This window comes from Amorphotheca resinae (genome assembly GCF_003019875.1).
Source record: "Amorphotheca resinae ATCC 22711 unplaced genomic scaffold M430scaffold_2, whole genome shotgun sequence".
Taxonomy (NCBI): Eukaryota; Fungi; Ascomycota; class Leotiomycetes; order Helotiales; family Amorphothecaceae; genus Amorphotheca; species Amorphotheca resinae.
This window is the reverse complement of record NW_020194472.1, coordinates 1,419,727-1,435,447: the sequence shown is the minus strand read 5'-3', so window position 1 is coordinate 1,435,447 and position 15,721 is coordinate 1,419,727. Positions and strand designations below refer to the sequence as shown.

The window sequence follows — 15,721 nt, the reverse complement described above, 5'->3', positions numbered from 1 at the left end:
TATGAATAGTAATGGCTATATATAGATTTACACATGTCTATGCTGAATGGTTCGGACATGACAAGTGATTATTGAAGGCCCCCTTTTCCTAAGCGAATCCATACCCCGTGCCAAAGGTTAGCATTGACTTCAATATAATGACTTATAGAGTAGGCGTTACATGTTGTGTAGCGACAGAAGATTCCGCTACACCTGAGCAGACATCTGCACATCAAACGTCTCTCCCCATATCTTCTCCAGCCTCTAAATCACCACAAGACGATTAGAATCGAAGATCGGAATCGAATTCTCTCTGTGCTTGTATCCTCGAGCACCGAGTTTCCGGGGTATTCCAGCCTCTTTTTAAGGATCCTCAGGTACACCATGCTGCGCTTCAGGTGAGAAAGTATGATTGTACGGGACCATCTTAGTACAACAAAGAGACTGTTGTGAGAACCATAAGTGACAAGGGCTCGGCCCTGAAAAGAACTGAACAGGAAGGAGATTAGGTATCGTTCTTTTGGTTTGAATTTGTTTGAATTTGGAATAGTATACATCCTCGGGTTGCGAGCGACGACACCCTTGGGGGTACGGTACAGATGAAAATAAATTCTAACCTGTACCTTGTCTACGAACGCCAGATGGCGTCCGACATCTTAGCCACTTGTGCCATTTCCTCCACATCGTGAACCCTTACAATATCCGCGCCACCTTGGACCGCAGCCGCGACCGTGGCGGCCGTCCCCCAAATCCTATCCCTTGGCTCCGTCACATTCGTGATCTTCCCCACGAAACCTTTCCTGCTGGACCCTACCAACCAAGGTAGACCTCTCAATCCCGGCCAATCTCTTAACTCATCCAACCTCCTCAATATCTCTAGGTTCTGGTCTGCCGTTTTGGCAAACCCGATTCCGGGGTCCAGGATGATGCGCCAACGTCGTATCCCAGCGGCTTCCGCGGCTTCTACGCGAGCGAGGAGTTCTTTGGCTATGGTGGGGATGAGACCATCAGGTGAATAATCGGTTAAGCTGTTCATTGTGGCCGGCGTGCCTCGCATGTGCATGAGGCAGACCGTCTTCCCCAGACGCGCCATTGTGGGAAGCATCTCTGGGTCGAGCTCACCAGCGGAGATGTCGTTGATGATGTCGGCGCCTGCTTTGACAGCAGCTTCAGCGACGGATGCCCGATAGGTATCCACACTTATTGCTATCTTTTCGCGATCATAGAACGCTTTCGTCCCTTCAATAAAGGGGCATATTCGAGAGATCTCTTCTTCACTGGAGATATCCTTAGCGCCTGGAGCACTGGTCTGTCCACCGACATCGACAATTGAGAATCCAGAAATGTTGTCAGGCTCATATTTAATCTCAGAGCTAGAAGCATCCGACTGTTTGAAATAGGTCCCTCCATCCGAGAAAGAATCGGGAGTCACGTTCACGATACGCATCACGTGAGTTTTGCGACTGGGTTGCAAAGCTCTAATGGGTTCTGTGGAGCGTCCCAACGGAGTAATAGTAGATAATGGTGCAGACAGAGGAAGTGCGTTCAGGTAGTCTTGAGTAACCTTCCAAGGAGCTGCTGGATCCAATGTCTTCCCTGGAATGAGCCTGGGCCAATTAGTTTCGATTCGAGGTTTTCAGGGAGCGCATACGTACTCTGCAAGAGGCCTAAGGACAAATTCACGTTCGTACATCAGCGGGTGAGGGATTTGGAGTCTCTCGTGATTGAGAACTAGATCATCATAGAGAAGGATATCCAGGTCGATATTGCGGGGTCCTTTGTCTATGATTTTCTTGCGGCCCATGGATTTTTCTATACTCTGCAGTTCATCCAAGAGGGCCAATGGCTCCAGCGTAGTCTCAATCTGAAATTCATCAGTCCTGAACGTATCCGAATTTTGGAAGAGATATAGAGAGTTGAATTGAATGGAGTTCCGGCGGAGTCGGAGTATGCGTAACGAGATTCAATGAGCGGGTGATTCTCACCTCGCAAGCTCCATTGATAAAGTTCTCCTGGTCCAAAACATACATCGGCTCCGTTTCCCACAGACAACTAGTCCTCTTGATCGTAATCCCTCTCGCTGCCATTTCATTGCACGCTTTCTCAATCATACCAATGCGATCTCCCAGGTTGCTGCCGAGAGCAACATAGGCCGTATGTTTCCCGGGAGCGACTTTCAACCGGTTTGAGAGACGAGCAAGATCATCCTTGTTCGGGGTAGACGGTTTGAGAGGGTGCTGTGCCCAAGGGCTAGCCATCACCCGTTGGGTGGAGTGACGCTGCTGCCGAGTCGAGGCCATTGGGAGGCGGATCTGGACGGCATTGGATCTATAGCGCGGGGAGACATTTCCTAATAGTGAAGGTCTGCCCCGGGCAACATTCGACAGGTTGAGAGGCCTCATCGGCGGTGTTGTGGTGCTCACAAGCTCATCATCTGATGAGGACTGATGTTGATAGGTCGTTTCTGGCTCCAAAACATTTTGCTCCTCATCACGTGAGGGGCTTCATGATGGGCGGCATAAGTAAATTGATGATTATGTAGAATCCCGTTTATGAAAGACATCCATGGGAAGCTCAAGATAGCTTGATAGAGGCAAATACTCTGTATAGCCCCTAGAGCAAAGTCCTCAGATAAATACCATGAGCCACCTCATAGTAAACCCAATGACTTCAAGCAGAAAAAGATGATCTGTCCCGGTCACCGTAGCCGTGTCACTCCCAGAACGGCAACCCCACACGCTCTGTCTCGTGATCTTCGTTCTGGGGTAAGGCTAAGCGGATGCCGAGGTATCTTTCCCCAGATTCAGACTCGTATACCATGGCCGTCCGCCTCTCTCCACTTCCCCTCTGTTTCTTCATCATATATATCCATCTCCCTTTCTCTCCCTCTCTCGCTCTGTCTATCTTGCTTCCCGTTCCTCTGATATCCTTTCTACCATCACCTTTAGACATTCTACCCAGAAACCCACCGCCATGGCTTCGAAACGTAAGTATCACATGTCAACGGATCGAGATGAGATGCACCCCACTGATCCCTTCAACAGAACAACTCCGCACCACGGTCACCGACCTCCTGAAGATTAACCACCCCATCCTGCTTGCAGGAATGAACGTGGCAGCGGGCCCAAAGCTCGCAGCGGCTGTCACTAACGCCGGCGGACTGGGTGTCATTGGCGGCGTCGGCTACACGCCCGACATGCTGCGAGAGCAGATCGCCGAGCTGAAGTCCTACCTCAACGATAAGAGCGCTCCCTTTGGTGTTGATCTCCTGCTTCCGCAGGTTGGTGGATCTGCACGAAAGACAAAGTAAGCTCATGCACCCAGCTGATGTGTTCATGGCCGCTGATTCAATTGCTGACATTGGTTGATAGCTACGATTACACAAAGGGCAAACTCGACGAGCTCGTAAGCATCATCATCGATAGCGGCGCCAAGCTATTTGTTTCCGCGGTCGGAGTTCCCCCGAGACATGTCGTCGAGCGTCTGCACAAGGCCGGCGTGCTATACATGAATATGATCGGCCACCCGAAGCACGTCAAGAAGTGTCTTGATCTCGGCGTCGACATCATCTGCGCGCAAGGAGGCGAGGGCGGCGGCCACACCGGCGATGTTCCCACCACGGTCCTGATCCCCGCGGTCGTCAAGCTGTGCGAGGGCAAGACCAGTCCTATGACCGGCAAGCCAGTCCAAGTTATCGCCGCGGGAGGTATCTACAACGGACAGACCGTCGCCGCTGCGCTGATGCTGGGCGCCAGCGCAGTATGGGTCGGCACGAGATTCATCCTCACGGACGAAGCAGGAGCGCCCAAAGCGCACCAGGAAGCCGTGCGGACCGCGGGCTTCGACGACAATGTGCGCACGATCATCTTCACGGGCCGCCCGCTGCGCGTCCGCAACAACCCCTATATCCAGAACTGGGAGGAGAACCGATCGCAGGAGATCAAGGAGTTGACTAGCAAGGGCGTTATCCCCGTCGAACATGATTTCGAGACCCTGGGTGATGATATTACGGATGATGTGAGCCCCTCCCCCCCCTTTCCCCTTTCTCAGCTTCTGTCCCCCCGGTCAAAATTACTTACAAATAACCCTACCAGATGATGGACCAAGCCCGCCCCTTCCTAATGGGCAAAGCCTCCGCCGTCGTCAACGAGAAGAAGAGCGCGAAAGCCGTAGTCGACGAGCTAGTCACCGACGCCGTAGCTTGGATCAAGAAGGGCGAGAAGTTGATCGCCAAGCTATAATGTAAATAATATAATCAATAAATCCCTTGACGGGATATCAAGGGGGATGAAACGGGTGGAAAATTGTACATGATGCAGGGGGAAAAACGGCATTCTTATAACGAACGTTTCTTTTGCAAATGTGATATTCTTTGTATAAGGTACCTATGTGTATAAATTTCATTTAGATTTCGCTTGTCGTCTTCTTTGGACTAGGGTCAAGTTATGCTATGGAAGATCCACCCTCTCACTCATACTTTTCTTTCTGTAGTTCTTGTGATGTTGAAAGGCCTCGCTTAGGTGTATCATGCTCAAGACGATAATCGTAAAATATCATAATTCACTGGGAATTCACTGCGTACCACTCAGCTGCTTTTCAGGTTTCTAAATCCATTCATTCCATTCCATTCTATTCATGAACCCAGAGTAAGTTATTTCGCTCCATAATATACAGCAAAGAAAAGGAACCAAATGACCTCCGCGAATGAGAAATGAAAAAAAGCAAACTCAAAACAATTCAGAAAAAGGATGGGAAAGAGAGGTAAGAAAAATCGTAGGACTTTTCCGTCTATATATATAGGTATGCAGGTATGTATGTATCCAAGCGTAACGACCCCCGGATGACAAAACGCCCGAGAAATGCAAGATGAGCGCTGAGATGACGAGGGGAATCAAGCGAAGAACATGAAGAGGAGGGAAATTCCTGCGAATAGCGGGAGGAAGGGAGAGGTGGATATTCCGGCACTGCTCAGAGGGACAGGGGACGGGACCGAGGAGGCGGTGGGTGTGGATGTGCCGTTTGTAGCGGGCCAGGACTTGGCGCTGGAGGTGGAGGTGTATGTAGTGGTGATGACAGTGATGTTTTGCACGATGGGAGTAGTCGTGGCAACAGCGCGGGGGTCGAGGTCGCGGCGTTTGGCAGAGGTGGAGGAAGGTGTCCCGGTTTTGGAGGTGTCGTAGACGGGAGTGCCGGTAATGAAGGGTCCGGTGACATGGCTTGCGAGTGAGGAGGCGTGGAGGGAGTTGGTGATTACGACTTGAGAGTGGCTGCTTGTGCCTGCTGTGGTCTTTGCTGAGGCAGTTGTTGCTGGCGCAGCTGTTGTGAAATTGCTGGCCGTCTTGCTTTCTATACAGGTTCCGGGCAGGGACATTGTAACCAATGATGTAATGAAACTTGGTCCCAGTCCAGCATTGAAGGAACCAAGTGTTGCTGCGGCTGTAGCAAACGCTCCCGCATCAATAGCGAGCACCTCACTAAGTGCGACCTCACAGGGCAACGAGGGGTTGAAGGTGATGGCGGCTGAGTAGGAGGGGACATCAGTAAAGATTCCCGATTCCAAACTAAACCCCTTATTGAGTACGTGGAAGTCAAACGCTAACTTCGCGCCGAATCGAAGCTTTACACTGACTGTGCCAACTCCGCTCTTGAACGTGGTTGGAAGAGAGTTGAATTTGACATTGCCACTAGAAGAAATTAGAAGTGCCCGTGTAGGGAGGGGGTGATTTGACCACATACAAGTTTGTTTGTATAATATCGCCCTTAATCGCGTCGATCGAGAATGTCGCATCTTCCGGGAAGGTGAACTCAAAGCCCGTCGACACGTGAACAGCACCGCTAACAAAGAAGATGATATCGATAGTAGGCACCAGTCCGATGGTGGTTGAGGGGGCATCAGGGATGGGAGGGTCCGGGAACTACGCTGTCAGCTCCTGATGAGGCAAGAACTCCGAAAAGTGTAGCTTGCTTACAGTACCACCCAGAGGTGTAGGGGGAAGAGGAATGGAGATATCGTATGTGCCCGAGCCCGTGAAGGCGATATCAAAATCAAAGTGACCGGAAAAGTTTTTGAGAGCGAAGTCCATCTGGACGTTGAAGGCGTCTTTAATCACCTCTTCGGGATCTTTTCCAAGCTCCTCTATGAACTTAATAATATCATGGAATACAGAGTCATCCGTATCGATCCCCGGCGTCGTGGCAACACCGGTGCCGGTGGTATAGCATGAAGCACAGGAAGCTGATATCATAATCGTTTCAGAGATGCCATTCGATTCTTTATGTCCGGCGTTCCTATATTACATCAGTACGCGCTATCAAAAGAGATCAGATAAAACCTACACATTTAGAAACAGTCCAGGAGGAATGGTACTCGCAAGATCAAAGGTGGCCACATGTTGGGAGGAGTTGCCTCGTCTGTCCAGGTCCATGAGATCCACATCCCGCACTTGATGGAAGGGGTCCAATTCGAGATCTCGCTGGCGAGGTGCCCTGAGGAGACCAGCTTCAGTTGTATCGGGATGAACAACAACTTTGCAAAGGGAAGGCACACCAGCTAAGAAGGTGCTTAGAAAGAGGCTCGACTTCATCTTGAAGGCTGACTTCAAAAGGAAGGAAAACTTGGGACGGGAGCTAGAAAGAACGAAGCTGAAGATGGAAATGGAAATGAAAACGATGGAAAACATGGTCCGGATCTGCAGGAATATATATCACAGACAACGTAAACAAGAGACGAGGAGCTTGAAGCACTTTCTCCAAGTAGAGCATGGCAGCATGATCGAAGGAATCAATTGCTTGCAGCGGCAGAGAAGCGGCAGACGATGAATCCGGAACCGACCTAAGAGAGCCCTTGCAAACTACTTAATCGGTCCTGCAGCGTATGATTGGGAGGCTATGTTCCACCCGGCCAAGACGCTCGAGATAAAGTTGTGCCTCCCGCAGGAGTTTCGGGCCCCTTGACGAGGAGGATTTGAGTGGGATGGGCCCTGTGATTCGTCCAGCCCCACTAGGGCCAGGTACTCTCGTGCTGCTTGTACCTGTGGTTGAACTATAATCCGACATTCCGTGAGGCTCTGCCGCTGTTCAACGGCGAACCTTGACGCTGCGACGCGTCAAGGGGAAGGGAGGTTGATCCAGGCGCACATGGGCGGCGTAGGTCGAGAATCTGCTGCGGTGCCGCGCAAGAAGAAGAATCAAAGGAATTCAGACTCGACGCCGCCGAAATTCTGTACATAGAATGTACGCCCTCCTCAGTCTCTCAAAGCCGCATGCATTCTATAGCTCTGTCTGCGTCCTTGGAGCGCTTCATCACTTCACTTGAAGAAGAGAACTGGGGAGAGATGGTTGAAGACAAGGGAGGGGGAGGGAGAGTTGAAACGAAGGTCGTTCGGCGTTCCCGATCCAGACATGGAGGCGGCATCGGGACCTCGGGAGCCGGGTTATCTCTTGTAACGTTTTGAAATCTTGGCTTCTATTCCGTCTCTGAATACAATACATATCCGCCTGTATCTGACGACAAGACGAGGCGTATGCCCCGCCTCTCTCCTCCATGAACCTCCCTGTCCGTAGAGTATCTTCTAGGATCTATACCGAGATAACAAGTACTCTACGGAGTCTACCTCACAAATCACAAACCACACAGGCGCTCGTTTATCCAGGGGGTCCAGGATCCAGGTTCTGATCCTGAATCCTTGAGGAGCATTTGGCTACCCAACCATCCACGACGTCGATCCTCCCACGTCCGCAGATCCCAGTGGAGCTCTCTATCTTGACATCCTGGGGTTACATTTACTTGGTTGCGTGCTTGGCCTTGAGAAATGCTGTCAAGATCCCTGAATTCCTCCTTTCTTGGGGTATAGCTCTCTATTCTCTCTTGGGAAGTTCGAGGCGCCGGGGAATCCATACGGCGCAGCGCCGTTTGTCACTACGAGGGGCGGATAGGCCGATGATCCTGTCTAGAACGTGGGATTCAAAGAATGCAACGTCTCTTTGGCGGGGGCGCGGGGAAGGAAAGAAGACACGCGCCAGCATTCTCGAAAATACCCAGCCTGTATGAGCAGTGCCGATATAACGTGGCTTATGAAGTAATGGCCACGGTCTAGACGGAACCAAGACTACCAGCTGCATCTTACCTCACCTGAATAAGTGACAGGTTCGAATAGTAGACACCAAGGTACTTACCTGGCTTAAATCTCGGTTCTGATCGTGAACCTCAGTATATTGAAATATCTTAAATCATCACGCTATAATCATATCTCTGCTACAGCGCCGTGATATCTCCTAATTCATATGGCGCTGAAAATGGCGCTGAAAATCACGCTCTGAATGATATCTACCAGACGCCGCGCAATGCATAGATCTCATCCTCTTCCATCCGCTGCCCGCAACGGACTACCAATCGACAGCCCACCCATTCTGTTCCAAGAACTCATCGCATGCCTCCTTTAATGCGAGGTTCGGTCTGAGATCCTCCATTCTTAAAGGTTCGCGGGTCAGCGGGTCCGTCGGAGTGCGCTTCAGGTGTTCCATGAGGGAGCTGCGGTCATAGGACTGGCCTGTCTTGGTCTGTAGGTAGTAAAGGGAGTTAGCAGATATGTTATACAGGGAAGGCGAAAAGGGGGGGATGGGACGTACAACTACAGGGTCGACCATGACCGAGAATGTAATATCATCAATACACCAATCCGGGACATTCCTCCGTTTGCCCTCCTCGCCCACCGTCCCCGCCGCGACGCCCATGTTCCGAACCTCCTCAATCTTCCTCGCATACTCCTCTGTGATCTTCTGTTCCTCCACTGGCACATTCACACCCTCTCCATCTGTCATCTCCGTCGCAGCTTGGGAATGCAATTCCTCCACCCGGCGATCGCGTTCCTTCTCCAGTAAGACCTGCAGTTCCCTCACCAGTCCTCCTTGTGCATCTAACCGCTCCTTCTCCTTCGCTTCCCAAGCCTCTTTCTTACATCTCAAGACTAGTTCCGTGATCGGTCCTATACTGCTTGCTCCTTTCCCACCCTTATGGATCTCTTCTACGCAAAGCCGGTGCGCTTCTTTTGCTGACGCCAGGGCCTCGCTCGGCCGGTGAAGAGCGATCTGTGCTTGCGCGAGGAAATAATATGCTTTCATATTTTCGGCATGCAGGCGAATGGAAGAGAGGGAGTCGGCAATTACTTTCTCGTAGTTCTCGATTTGGATAGGGGTGAGGACGGGAATGGCGGAGGGGTCTTGGGGCTCCGAGGACCCTTTCTTGGAAAGAGAAAGTAGGGACATGGCGCGGTTCGTGTAGAGGAGAGGGTTTGTCGGGTCATGGTTGATTCTACATTCCTCTTTGTCAGTTATTTTACCTGATGAACGTAGAAAAGAGTTGGAGTTACGTACGCCTTTGTGTACAACGCCTCAGCACCAGCATAATCACCAGCTTGGAAACATTTGTTCCCTTGGTCCTTCAGCAACAACGACTTCCCGCGGTCAATATTCACCTCTGGGCCCGCCATCTCGATATCCTTTCCCCGCAAACTATGTATTCAGGACTCTTTGCCTCTGGCCTTGTTCGTGTTTCAGGGCAGGCGGGTCTTGAAATCGATGTAGTCGTAGTCGAGATAGCTGCAGTAACTGTGACCCACGGTCAAAAAGGGAAGTGCAACGCCCGGAAAAAGGGTAGAAATCGGCACGAGTTCTTTATAGCCGGAGGTGCGGAAGAATAATTCAGCCTCGTCTGGGGTCGGCAAGAGTTGAACCGTCCGATATTTCGTCAGTCGTGAGTCGCTTGATGAGATCGCTTTGCTAATAATCAAGTCGCTGTGTCAATCGCAGATGCCGGCTCCGTTGGTATGATTTTCCTAAAGTAAAAAGAGCGTGCGTGGGTTTTGGGGATGGACTGTTTCATTGTAGGTTGAAGGGTCAGCCTTGTTGGGATTGGTAAGGTTACTGACAGTAGAACATTCGAGAAGCGAGATTTGAAGCAGAGCTTCACGCGCCCGAATTTTCACCGAATTTACACACAGCTTGTTTTGGGAGCATGCAATTCTAGAGAGCAAGCAACAAAGACGTTTGGAATTCGGGACTTTGGACGATAATCACTTGTCTATTGTGGTGGATACGACTTTTGTACAATGTATTTTGCGGAAAAGGTCCACCAGACTCCTCCTTTCTGCCACTCCGGAACTCACAAAACCGATCGTAGTCTATCTAGAATGGCTGAAAGATTTGTTAGCTGGATGATCAGATAGGCAATGAGATAAGGCATAGATGGAATCCGATGTGTGGCCGTGGAGAGACACTTCCCAGAGTCCCGGAAAGAATTGGGAAAAGGCTACACTTGCGGCCCGTCCCACAGGTCCATTCTGACGTGCAGAATCTTCCGTAAATCTTCCACGAAGTGGCAATCAATCCTCCAAGCCTAATCGCACTCTTGTAGATATAGTAGAAAAGAAATCCCACATACGTTGTCGGAGGCAGGGATCTCCCTGACGAAATAAGAGCCAATAACTGGCACTTTCTGTTCTTCTATCAGTATCTGCCCCTCTAATTCCACTTAGAATTCCAACATACCTGCAGAATATCCTGTCGCACTCTTGGCACTTCTCCAAAGAAGAAGAGGGCGAAGAAACCAGCTACACCTCCGAAGGCTCCAAGGGTGGCACCACTGTCGTTCATGTATTAGCCTAATCCCTTTTCATATCACCAGCGTATCCGGTGGACTGTGGACAAGTTCGCAGGGCAATTAAAGCCTCTGTTCCGAGAGGAAAGAGAAAACGTACAGTCTTGCGGCGCTCTGAACCGTCCACCCCCGGTAGTTGAGTGGCACTGTGTACCTGCGTCCTAGTCAGCCCCGTCCAACTCACTCAATTCCCTCTCCTGTCCCATGCGATATCATCTGCAGGTCCTTCGCAGCTTATCCGCTAATCCGGACAATGCCTCCACGTCGCCAACAACACCTGGGTCAAACGTACTTTGGGCCGTAAGGGCTCCTGTAGGTAGGGTATTTGGGGAAGACCTGTTCCCAAACAATGTCAGCAAATGATAATTTCGAGGTCGGGAGCTGCGGGGTAGACGCACAGAGCTACTCATGGTGAAAGGTTGGGGATGCGATGTTGACGTCGAGTTCAATTGAGGTTGTGTTGATGAAGGTCGTCGGCCCTCTTGATTTTGGTCGGAGCTGGCCGGGAGAACGGGACTTTCGGGCCTGGATTTTCGGGCCGCGATTCACGTGATTCTACAAGCCTCGCCACCCCTCGGATTATTTCTTGGTCTTCCGCACCACCCCCTTTCTTCCGACCCCCCTTTTCCCGAGCCACGGGTTTAACTATCAATAACATTTTTGGTTATTCCTTTTATCAAAATAGAATCAAGTGACCAAGTTCTGTATAAGAAAATGTAGAGCAATTACAGGTTAAATAATAAACTTCTTAATCTCCTTTCCAAGTTCAGTCGACGAAAATAGGGGTTCACGGAATCACATTTCACCTTCATCAAGCAGTATGGGTCATGCACTGTACTGGAATTGCAAACGAGTCAAAACCCCTACTAATATAAAAGGTAAAGAGTAGAAGTCATTTTTTAGTCAATTTGATGGGACGACTCAAAGCCATTATCTCTCTCTCATTCGAACCAAAGTCATAGATTAAATCTCAATATTACTTTATTATTAAAAGCAGGTACCCCAGAATTTGAGCTATGTAGAATATGAAATCCTAAAAAGTTGTTCAAATCCTTGGGCCCAAGCTTCCCTCGGCCAACAAAAACTAGGTAGGATTTTCCATTGCCAATATATCCAATCCTAGACGCCGTGGCGATGAGTCGTAAATGAGTGTAAGCATAATAATTCCGTATATATGCCGTTATTGTCGTAAATGATCGTGGGTATCATAATGTGGTACCTGATACAAGTCGTAATTCATGATATGAAACCGGGTATTCTTTTTGCTAAAATAGTCCGCCGAAGATGGACAATGCAATCCAAACGCCGAAAAAGCAGTACAAAGGGTTCCTGGGTTAAAGCAGGAATGATAGCAAGGACACTACAAGTATCAATGCTAGGAATGTAGGAGGTCGGATATTGGTCGCGTAGGAACCGGTGAATTGTAGTGGTGGCGCGGTTGTCGTCGAGCTGGGGGTCCCTCCTATTGTGCTGGGTACTGTGCTAGATATCGTGCCGATCGGTGTGCTGTGTGCGGCGCCAGACGAAGTGCCGGATATACTAGTAACAGCTGCAGTGCTGGGGGAGGTGCTGGATGGGGCACTGGATGGGGCACTGGATGGGGGACTGACTGAGACGCTGGATGAGGCACTGGATGTGGTGCTAGGCGAGGTACTAGATGCAGTACTGGATGCAGTACTTGACGGAGTGCTAGATCCAGCACTACTAGATTGAGTGCTGGATACAGCACTGGATGTAGTGCTGGATGTAGTGCTGGACGTGGTGCTGGACGTGGTGCTGGACGATGTGCCAAGCGCGGTACTAGATTGGGTGGACAGAGAGCTAGTTACTCCGCTTTGAGTGGTGGAACTCAGGCTTGATGAAGACGTAGATGTTGAGATAGGAACCGGAGTTGTACTCGTATCCACTGATTCCAGGCTTGTACTTGGACCCCGCGTGGTAGGAACGCTGGTGCTCGTAACGGGTGGTGGAGATGTGACTCCAGTGGACGATGTGCTCGATGTCACCTCAGACTGCGCGGGTGAAGCTGAACAGAAGCTGACAAAAGGAGCAAACTCGGGGTCCAAGTAGACCTTCGGCGATCCCTTAGTCGAGTTCCCATTGCTTAGCACGCAATCATTGCATGCCTTGTAGTCCGACATAAATGCAGAGTTTGGGTCACAGAGCGCGGGTGACAAGCCAACCCGAAGGGCTTCGATGTAACAGTTGTTACACTCATTATAGCAAATTGCAGGGACAATGGTCCCATCACGCTTGTGAATGAATGGGCGGCTTCGCTTCTTCGCTGCTGCTGATGGAGCAGCAAAGTGGGAAATTGATGCTTGTGATGTCCAATCTCCAGTCGTATAGGTAGTCAAGACTTTGCTACCATAGCTCTCAGTTACATAGGTGACAACTACCTCCTCAACGAAAATATCATAGCTTAATCCAAAGGCCTCTGGATTCAGGTTGAAATATCCATCCGTAGGTGGATAGTAGGCTGTCTCGTTAGACGGCCAAGCGACATCAGTAAATGCGGGGGCCGGTATGCAGTATTCAGCGTCACACTGATAATCGTAGCTTGGGGGATTTGCAAACAGATTACAGCTACCTGGTTTTGGAGGGTTACAAACATATCCCGGACTGCAACCCCAGAGCGCATTGGCGCCGGTAGCTTGAGGCGTTACCGGAGCGGTGTTCGACGGTGGGGGACAAGTTACTATCCCATAAACAGTGACAGTTGGGGCGCTTTCTGTGACAGTTTGAGTTGTTCCAGGCTCGATAACAGTAGTCCCTGGTTGGGTAACGGTTTTCCCAGGCTGAGTTACTGTAGTACCGGGACTAGTTACGGTGATTCCGGGTTGAGTGAAGGTTGTCCCAGGTTCGGTGGTCGTTTGCCCAGGTTCTGTCACAGTGTCTGTTTCAGTAGTGGAATGGTATACATCCAGCGTTGTGCTAATTGTTACTGTAAAAGAATCCGTCTTGGTCGTTGGTACATAGATATCCACAGTAGAATTTGTCACATCCGTCACCGTCGTGCTAACAGTTTCTGTGAGAGAATCCGTCGTGGTCGTGGTCGTGGATAGATAGATATCTGAAGTAGCAGTCGATACATCCGTTACCGTTGCATGCACTGTTTCTGTGACAGAGTCTGTCTTGGTTGTGGGTAGATAGATATCCGAAGTAGATGTCGACACGTCTGTCACCGTCGCAGTGTGCTCCTTGGTCGAAGTCAGGTATATATCCTTCGTTATAGTAGTCTCTTTTGTTTTCTAGTTGCCGGTTAGACTTATTGTAGATACCCTATGAGGTTGAGCATACCGTGATATAAATGTCTGTCGGAACACTGCAACTTTGTAAGTTTCACCAACACAATTTCTAGCATTAAGGAACTTACAATACTGTGGTGGTACAAGTCTCCGTTTCGCTTTGTGTTTATTAGCAGATTAAAATTATTATCAGAGATAAAACCCACTAGAAAGTTTCAACCTGTACTGAGAGCGATATTGATATTGATATTGATACCACTGTGGTCGGCTCGCAATACTATCAGGTCGCAATTAAGGTCTTAGTCTTCAAATCGATGGCGTTTTTTACAGAACATACCCAGGTTGTTCCGTCGGCTGGGACCATGCCTTTGGTGATGGCCGGCAAGTTAGCTGCGCTGTCATTCTGGGCCTGAGCGATCCCAAAAGCTCCCAGCAATGCCCACAATGCCAATCTCAAAACCATTGCAAACTGATTTCTTGCTTCCAATATGTCGAAATAAGGATCTCGAAATCAGCAACTGCTGAGGTCTATGAGCGAGCGTGAGAAGAAGTCTGGAAAGTACTTCTGGAACGAAATAACAACTGACTACAGCTGAGGAGTGGGGTGTGCCTATACGATATAGAATCAGGCCGAGTCAGCCCAGACTGGATTTTGACAACCCTACAAGTCTGCTTTCTGCTAGGTAACCAATTAGATTTAAAGTAGCTGATTCCAGAACTGTGGCATCCCCAGATGGCCTGCATGAATTACTACCAGATTTCCGCAGGTAGCATAGGCATCAGAAAAAATGGCCCGAGCCCCATAGGTCCCTACTCCGTAAAAGGAAAACAGCTAAGGGACCCCAGTAATTGCTGAGAACATTTGGGGTGAACATGAGCGGTAAGAAAATACCTTTGGGCCCTTATTCCCATAGCTGGACTGCAACGTGATAGCAGGCGGCAAGTTAGCAACAGACAGACAAGGGTCTGATGTACAAGGATCATCGGGATGTCCTCGAGGAACGGCGTAAAAGCTAGATCGGACAATCATCCCCGAGGTCATATCCGTCGATCAGCCTCAGCCGATCCTACATCGTACTTGTATGCCGATGTGGCTGTGGTTTGAATCTTCCAGTCCCCAATCATGACTCAAGGTATCAAGGTGTGCCTGATATTCATATTAGTCGATCCTAGAACCCGATCTTCAACAGGAAGCAATGCAGGCTGTAACCCTAGGCTAAACACGCAGCGAGAGAAGATCTCGCACAACGGTTGTGTTTGCAGCCCTTACGGACAAAGTAAGGCTACAGCTGTCGGACATACGAGCCATCTAAGATGGTTGCTGACGTGAGGTCTTCATCTTGTCATCTCGACCGAGGCCATATCTATCTGATTAGGACAGCAAGAGGGCAGAAGAGCGTGTATATCGTACACTACTCGATGTACGATACTCTGCATACAACCGTACACCGTATAAAAGCGAAGAGACTACACGGGTAGTCAAGCCCTTCTGTAGTAGGAGTCGGGCCAAGTGCGGCCGCACGGTGTGGCATAATCCCAGGGTACAGTATTGCATCGTACATGGATATGGCTGCAGCAGCCATGCGGGTAGGGGGCACGGAGAGGTAAGAACTAAGAAGAGAGAGGAGATGTAGCGTGAGAACTACCTATCCTGAGGAGCAGAATTTGTTCTGTTGTCGGGCTGTCGTTGGTTGGAAGTACGCAGGATCATAGAGAATGCCAAGGTCACGACAATCTCCCGCCCTATCTATTGGACGAAGAGCCAGTGCTGCTTACGAAGATCTTAGTAATGCATTGCAGACACACAATAACATCCAATAATGTTTCTCTGCCATTGCTC

The 15,721-nt window shown here is 49.9% G+C and overlaps 6 protein-coding genes across 6 annotated transcripts; 1 reads left to right on the top strand and 5 right to left on the bottom strand.

Annotated features, from left to right (window-relative positions):
- Positions 1-607: 607 nt before the first annotated feature.
- M430DRAFT_96416 (hypothetical protein) lies at positions 608-2,237 on the bottom strand (the record flags this gene model as incomplete). Its single annotated transcript, XM_024869963.1, has 3 exons — positions 608-1,586; positions 1,635-1,843; positions 1,965-2,237. 3 exons carry the CDS (start codon positions 2,235-2,237, stop codon positions 608-610), a joined length of 1,461 nt encoding a protein of 486 aa, XP_024724075.1.
- A 576-nt stretch (positions 2,238-2,813) lies between these two features.
- Positions 2,814-4,279, top strand: M430DRAFT_39557 (hypothetical protein). Its single transcript, XM_024867322.1, has 4 exons — positions 2,814-2,965; positions 3,024-3,285; positions 3,351-3,996; positions 4,074-4,279. Exons 1-4 carry the CDS (start codon positions 2,953-2,955, stop codon positions 4,218-4,220), a joined length of 1,068 nt encoding a protein of 355 aa, XP_024724074.1. The 5' UTR covers positions 2,814-2,952; the 3' UTR covers positions 4,221-4,279.
- A 570-nt stretch (positions 4,280-4,849) lies between these two features.
- On the bottom strand, positions 4,850-6,563 carry M430DRAFT_39556 (hypothetical protein; the record flags this gene model as incomplete). The annotated part of the gene is made up of 4 exons (XM_024867321.1): positions 4,850-5,663; positions 5,716-5,894; positions 5,949-6,267; positions 6,316-6,563. The coding sequence occupies 4 exons, from the start codon at positions 6,561-6,563 to the stop codon at positions 4,871-4,873; spliced, it is 1,539 nt and encodes a 512-aa protein (XP_024724073.1). The 3' UTR covers positions 4,850-4,870.
- A 1,595-nt stretch (positions 6,564-8,158) lies between these two features.
- M430DRAFT_133926 (hypothetical protein) lies at positions 8,159-9,848 on the bottom strand. Its single transcript, XM_024862323.1, has 3 exons — positions 9,352-9,848; positions 8,608-9,289; positions 8,159-8,538 (listed from the first exon to the last, which is right to left on the bottom strand). Exons 1-3 carry the CDS (start codon positions 9,465-9,467, stop codon positions 8,365-8,367), a joined length of 972 nt encoding a protein of 323 aa, XP_024724072.1. The 5' UTR covers positions 9,468-9,848; the 3' UTR covers positions 8,159-8,364.
- A 313-nt stretch (positions 9,849-10,161) lies between these two features.
- On the bottom strand, positions 10,162-11,043 carry M430DRAFT_16190 (hypothetical protein; the record flags this gene model as incomplete). Its single annotated transcript, XM_024863412.1, has 6 exons — positions 10,162-10,170; positions 10,418-10,471; positions 10,525-10,618; positions 10,734-10,787; positions 10,926-10,969; positions 11,032-11,043. The coding sequence occupies 6 exons, from the start codon at positions 11,041-11,043 to the stop codon at positions 10,162-10,164; spliced, it is 267 nt and encodes an 88-aa protein (XP_024724071.1).
- Positions 11,044-11,548: 505 nt separating this feature from the next.
- On the bottom strand, positions 11,549-14,455 carry M430DRAFT_39553 (hypothetical protein). Its single transcript, XM_024867320.1, has 5 exons — positions 14,219-14,455; positions 14,088-14,158; positions 14,010-14,039; positions 13,934-13,958; positions 11,549-13,884 (listed from the first exon to the last, which is right to left on the bottom strand). Exons 1-5 carry the CDS (start codon positions 14,342-14,344, stop codon positions 11,968-11,970), a joined length of 2,169 nt encoding a protein of 722 aa, XP_024724070.1. The 5' UTR covers positions 14,345-14,455; the 3' UTR covers positions 11,549-11,967.
- Between the last annotated feature and the right edge of the window lie 1,266 nt (positions 14,456-15,721).

Coding starts and splice junctions, on each gene's coding strand:
- M430DRAFT_39557 (XM_024867322.1), top strand. Junction 3,286..3,350: donor GGATCTGCACGAAAGACAAA/GTAAGCTCATGC, acceptor ATTGGTTGATAG/CTACGATTACACAAAGGGCA. Junction 3,997..4,073: donor GTGATGATATTACGGATGAT/GTGAGCCCCTCC, acceptor TAACCCTACCAG/ATGATGGACCAAGCCCGCCC.
- M430DRAFT_133926 (XM_024862323.1), bottom strand. CDS start 9,467: ATGGCGGGCCCAGAGGTGAATATTGACCGCGGGAAGTCGTTGTTGCTG. Junction 9,290..9,351: donor GAGGCGTTGTACACAAAGGC/GTACGTAACTCC, acceptor AGAGGAATGTAG/AATCAACCATGACCCGACAA. Junction 8,539..8,607: donor TCATGGTCGACCCTGTAGTT/GTACGTCCCATC, acceptor TACTACCTACAG/ACCAAGACAGGCCAGTCCTA.
- M430DRAFT_39553 (XM_024867320.1), bottom strand. CDS start 14,344: ATGGTTTTGAGATTGGCATTGTGGGCATTGCTGGGAGCTTTTGGGATC. Junction 14,040..14,087: donor GTACAGGTTGAAACTTTCTA/GTGGGTTTTATC, acceptor ATAAACACAAAG/CGAAACGGAGACTTGTACCA. Junction 13,959..14,009: donor ACTTGTACCACCACAGTATT/GTAAGTTCCTTA, acceptor ACAAAGTTGCAG/TGTTCCGACAGACATTTATA.